Source organism: Cebus imitator, unplaced genomic scaffold, assembly GCF_001604975.1.
Source record: "Cebus imitator isolate Cc_AM_T3 unplaced genomic scaffold, Cebus_imitator-1.0 Scaffold5, whole genome shotgun sequence".
Classification (NCBI taxonomy): Eukaryota; Metazoa; Chordata; class Mammalia; order Primates; family Cebidae; genus Cebus; species Cebus imitator.
The window spans coordinates 3017100-3022544 of record NW_016107320.1 but is presented as its reverse complement, the minus strand read 5'-3'; the positions used below and the strand labels follow the sequence as shown (position 1 = coordinate 3022544).

General features: G+C 54.3%; 1 protein-coding gene across 1 annotated transcript in view; it reads right to left on the bottom strand.

Annotated features, from left to right (window-relative positions):
- Positions 1-4503, bottom strand: part of LONRF1 (LON peptidase N-terminal domain and ring finger 1) — a 32869-nt gene extending 28366 nt beyond the window's left edge. The window contains exon 1 of the mRNA XM_017535587.2: positions 3674-4503. Coding sequence (XP_017391076.1) covers positions 3674-4394 — 721 coding nt within the window. The 5' untranslated portion in view covers positions 4395-4503. The remainder of the gene's footprint in view (positions 1-3673) is intronic.
- Positions 4504-5445: the final 942 nt, after the last annotated feature.

Genomic DNA, 5445 nt, shown 5'->3' with positions numbered 1-5445 from the left:
TGGCTGGAGTGCAGTGGTGTGGTCTCAGCTCACTGAAACCTCCACCTCCCAGGTTCAAGCAATTCTCCTGCCTCAGCCTCTGAAGTAGCTGGAACTACAGGCACGCACCACCACGTCTGGCTAATTTTTTGTATTTTTAGTAGAGACGGGGTTTCACCATGCTGATCAGGTTGGTTTCAAACTCCTGACCTCAAGTGATCCACCTGCCTTGGCCTCCCAAACTGCTGGGATTACAGGTGTGAGCCACCATGCCTGGCCAATGATTACAGAATTAATATTTAAGATAAAATTTTCCTTACTCAAATATCTTAAAACAAAATGTCATCCCTCTTACAATCTTTTTTTTCTAACCTGTACAAACTGTAAATTATACTGTTCTGTTGTCTTCTTTTGTGAGAGAGGTGCACACAGGAAGGAAACAAGTCAGTGTAAAAAAACATTAAGCACAAAAGGCAGACAGCTTGGCTTAGCGGGATCATTTCAATAGGCTCAAGTACAGAGATTCAATGCAGGAAAAACTTTACATAATATCCTTGAATACTAAAAAGACAGAAAGTTATGAAACATCTGAGGGTTAATACCAAAAGATCAATGGTTTAAATGTTATCTAAATATATTTCAATTCAACAGAAACTTATGTAATCTAAATGGGAAACTTCTGATTTTGGCAAAGGTTTTCAAGCTTTCTTTTGCTGCTGGCAGAGATAAGTTTGGATGCGTGTGGGCTAACTGCAGACTAGATTTTTTCTAGTTAATAGTATTTAATTGTTTCATTGTAAGAATTACATGGAGAAATTATAGGGAAGATCTTTTTCATTATCAACAATAATCGCAGGGTCATTAATAACTACAACTGTACAGTTATATAAACATATTTCAAATGCCTATCTAGGTAGCTTGCCAATTTCAAAGAAGTTAAAGCCTAATGATTGTACAAATAGATTATGACTCTACTAGTTAATATTTTGATTTACACCCAAAAATTGTGAAGCACTTATAAATTGGCCCTTTACCAACTCTAATTTGTTAGCTCTAAGATTTTTTTTCCCATTACTTCACATTAAGAATTCAAAAGATTAAAAAATGTATCCTCATTAGTGCTACTCAGACATTTTCAAGTATGGAATTAATGATTCTTGAAAGAACTAAAAATAAGGAAAAAATAAGCTAATGAGGTGAAAGTCAGAAGACTTGGGTTCTATTCCTGCAAAAGTAGGATTAAGTTGCTAAGTGGGCAAAATTCCCATGTGCAATCTATGCAACTTGAAAAAAAGGAGAGATTACATCTTTCAGAGCCTTTTCCTGTTACGCATAATATCCTCGATTCAAGAACCAGAATCTCTGTTAATTAAAACATTATTGGTCACAGAATGTTAAGCTAGAACTCTATTAGCAAATGTGCTCACTGTTCTTCCACGGATGAGGACCTGGATTCTTGTGAAACACCCAATTTAAGGTCAAATCACTGAATCAGTAGTGATTAGCATTGAATAGTACTGTCCGTAAGTTTCCGCCTCAGTGACCAAAGAAACTTCCTTGGGTATGTACACTAAACATTTTCATTGGATGAGCTATAAGGCAGGATGAACCCTAAACCAACGTTTAGGAGAAGTGGAAGATTCAGTGCTGCCTCTCAACCAGTTAACTGTATGACTGTGTATAAGTAAGTCTTCACTGCCTGGCTTCTGCTTCCTCCCTTCAAAAATCACACGATGGTCAGCGACTAGGTGGTCTGTACAGCAGAGTCCAGTTTCTCTTCTCTTTATTAACTCAGAGGTAGAGTCATCTGGTATCAGAATTCTGTGTTCCACATACTTTTCTTTTGTTCTGAGCCCATAATTCTTTAACTGCCTACTCCACACAAGGCGCTGAAAGAATACAAAAATCTCCGAGATTTGTGCTGTGAACTCTAAAGGTACTAAACTCAAGATCTTGACATTAGTTCAATATGACTAAGCACGTGGGGCAAAAGATGACCTGAAAGATGATCCTTTCAGTTACATAGGTTATACAATTAACTGTAATACCCAAAGTCAGTTGCTATTTTAGATGTCTATTTTCTTGGGGATTATTCCCCCAACTATCATTTCATGCCAATGGACAGACACTATAATCTTGAAATACGCTTAAAACAAGGTTTATCAACAGGCCGGGCGCGGTGGCTCATGCCTGTAATCCCAGCACTATGGGAGGCCGAGGCGGGTGGATCACGAGCTCAAGAGATCAAGACCATCCTGGTCAACATGGTGAAACACCGTCTCTACTAAAAATACAAAAAATTAGCTGGGCATGGTGGCACGTGCCTGTAATCCCAGCTACTCAGGAGTCTGGGGCAGGAGAATTGACTGAACCCAGGAGGTTGCGGTGAGCCGAGATCGAGCCATTGCACTCCAGCCTGGGTAACAAGAGCGAAACTCCATCTCAAACAAACAAACAAAAAAAACCAAACAAACGAGGTTTATCAACAGTGACACTTGGGGCCTGATAGCCTCTAGGATATCTGAGCAGCTTCCCGGACCTCTCCCACTAGTTGTCGGGACTAGCACCAGCCCCATAAGAGGTGGCAACCAAAAATGTCTCCAGATACTGCTCTAGATAATGTCCCCTAAGAGAGCGGAGATTAAATCCCCCCCGGTAGAGAACTACCGATTTAAAGAACAACTCTTCCTTTTACGTAAGAGAAACCTGACCCTGCCCCCTTTCAGCGCCTAAAACCACCTTAAGAAGAAAAGTGCTAACCTAGATTAGGAGGCCGAGGCTGCTTCTTGGAGACTAAGAAATGCACTCAAGACCTACAAGGCCTTTCCTCACAGCTTGATCATGAGTGGAAAGGCCTAGAGAAGCGTGGCAAAGAACTCCGGATCTGGGAGACCCCCTCATCTTTACCATACACTAGGTGCACTGGAAAGTAGATAGGAAATAAGTATGATCTGAAACAGGCCAGCTGAAACTTTCAAGAGGAGCCAGTTCGGACATTTCCAGGTAGCGAGGGACCACCCGGCGCAGCTCCGCCCGAAGCCCAAAGCTCGGCGGCCTGCGGGGCCTCCCGGTGCCGGTTGCCCGCGCTGAGCTCCCGCCACGCCCACCGGACGTCATTCGTTACACAACGCCCCCTGCCCCCACCTTACGCAATTCTGCCCTCCCGCGGCTCCCAATTGTCCCGGTGACTTTTGTGGGTGAGGAAGGGAGACGCCGCCTGACCAGCCTCGTTCCCCTGGCGGAGGATTCTCTCCCCGCCCTGGCAATAGTTCCACCGCGGCGGGCCCAGCCCGAGAGCCAATTCCCGGAAAGCGCGCGGCAGGAAGCAAGCGGACGCTGGGGCTCGCCCAGCTCCCACCCATCCCGCGCTGGGGCGGCCACGGTCCCGGTCACCCACTCCGCGCGGCGCGCGCGCGCTCGACAGCCAGGCTGCGGTCGAGGGAACCCCGCGCTGAGCGCCCCTCCCCGCGCCGCGTCACAGTCGGCTTCCAGGGCGATCCCCATTGTGACCGAAGCACCCCGGGGCGCCGCCCCCTCCCACACCCCCCGGCACCCCAAGACCCGACACTCCTGTGGCCCAGCGGCCTCGGGGAAGCAGAGGAGCCTCCCGGGGCGCAGACGAGCTCCGGGTCCCGGGCCCTGGGGGCCAGGAGGGTGCGGTCGGCCAGGCCCCGCCGCATCCCCGCGCGGTCACCTGCTCGCAGCGCCTCGCAGGCGGCGGTCAGGGCCTCCCGATAGCGCCCCTGGTGCAGCAACTCCCCGAGCCTGCCGGCCGCCCGGGCCCGCTCGCGCTGGCCTGGGAACCACTTCTCGGCCAGGTGGTTGAGGACGACGCTGGTTCTGAAGTCTGAGGCGGCGATGGCGGCGGCCAGAGGCGGCGGCCGCGGGGCGGTCCCTTCAGCATCAGTGGCACTGGCGGTGGCGGGCGGCAGCCGGTCCCGGCAGAGGCGGCAGCGGGCGCGGAACTCCCTCCGCAGGCAGCGGCGGCAGTAGCTGTGGCCACAGGGCACCGTCACCGGCTCGCTCAGGAAGCCCCGGCAGCCCAGGCAGCTGAGGAGCCCGCCGGCGCCGCCGTCCGCGCCCGCAGTCGGGGCCGCGCTCCAGCTCAGCCCGTGGCGGAGCCGGTAGTTGAACACCAGGCAGTCCACCAGGGTACCCAGGCACTCAGGCCTGGCCGGGGCCCCGCGGCGCAACGCCGCCGCGAACGCCTCCAGCGCGCCCTTCAGGTGGCCACCCAGCGCCAGCAGCTCCCCACGGCGGAGCAGCAGCTCCCAGCGATCCGACTCGGCGACCGCGCGCTCCAGCCGGTGGCTGCTGCCGCCGCCCACTTCCCAGAACCGGCCTCGGCCCTGCGGCGCCGGGACCATCTCCCGACTCCCTCCCGGGGAGCTCCTCGCCACCACCGGAGAGGACATGGCCCGCGGAGGGCTGCTCCGCCGCCGCCGCCGCCGCCCGCCGCCACGGTCCCGGAGCCTCCCAGGCGCGCGGCTCCGCACGCGGCCCGCGAGCAGGGGGGCGTGGCGCGCGGACACGGCGGGGCGGCGCGCGCCCGGGAAGCCCCGGGGGCGGGGCCTGGCGAGGGCGGGACCAGCTCGGCGACGGCGCCCGGGACTCCCTCACGCCGCCCGCGGCCGCGCTACCGAGGAGCCGAGCGCTGGGCCCCGCCCCTTCCGAGCCCGCTCCCGGCGAGGGACGCAGGTCGGATGATTACCCCGGCGGAGAGCTATTGGCTTTTCCGGCATGGAGGGCTCGGCTTGTGACGGAACAAAGCCCGAAAAAGCAGGGAGCCTCCGTCCCCGCTCGCCTGGCCGCCGACGTCCCCCGTCTGCGGTGGCCCGAGCCCCTGCCTGGTTGGAGGGTGCTCCCCGGCCGCGGGGGACTCCGGGTCGCCACCCCTCTCCCGAGGCGCCCTCCCGGGCTGGACCTGCCCCAACTCCTGGCGGGCGGGGTTCTCCCGGCGTGGCCTAGTGCTTGTCAGGTGTGGGTCTACATTTTCATTCGTTTATGCCCGGGTTCCAGGTGGGCGCGCCCAAGCAGGGGGCGCAGGAGGGCACCGTAGCCCGGTGACTCGGACTCTTCGGGTCTAGAGGCCTCAACTTTAAACTTGAACAAAAAACCCACGTTCCTGGGGCGACTTCCTCCAGAGGGTAAGGTGTGTTTCCTGGTGCCCAGTTGACTGCTGCCCGTCCTACTTAAAGCTCATCCCCGACCCACCTCGAGGGAGAAAGCCCCCAGTTTCCTCAGGTGCCCCCACACCTCAAGAACTGCCCTACAGCTGGCTAAGGTCTATATTTGGCATTTTAAAAAGAAAACATAAAGAAAAATGTTTTTCACATGGCGGTCACCATATTACTACAACCCAAGCAGGGTCTGTCGCTTTGCCGACAGAATAAAATGATGGGGTTGATATAAAATGGGTTCTGTTTCTCTTAAACTTCACAGCAGCAAGTTTAAAGCTCTCCGCTG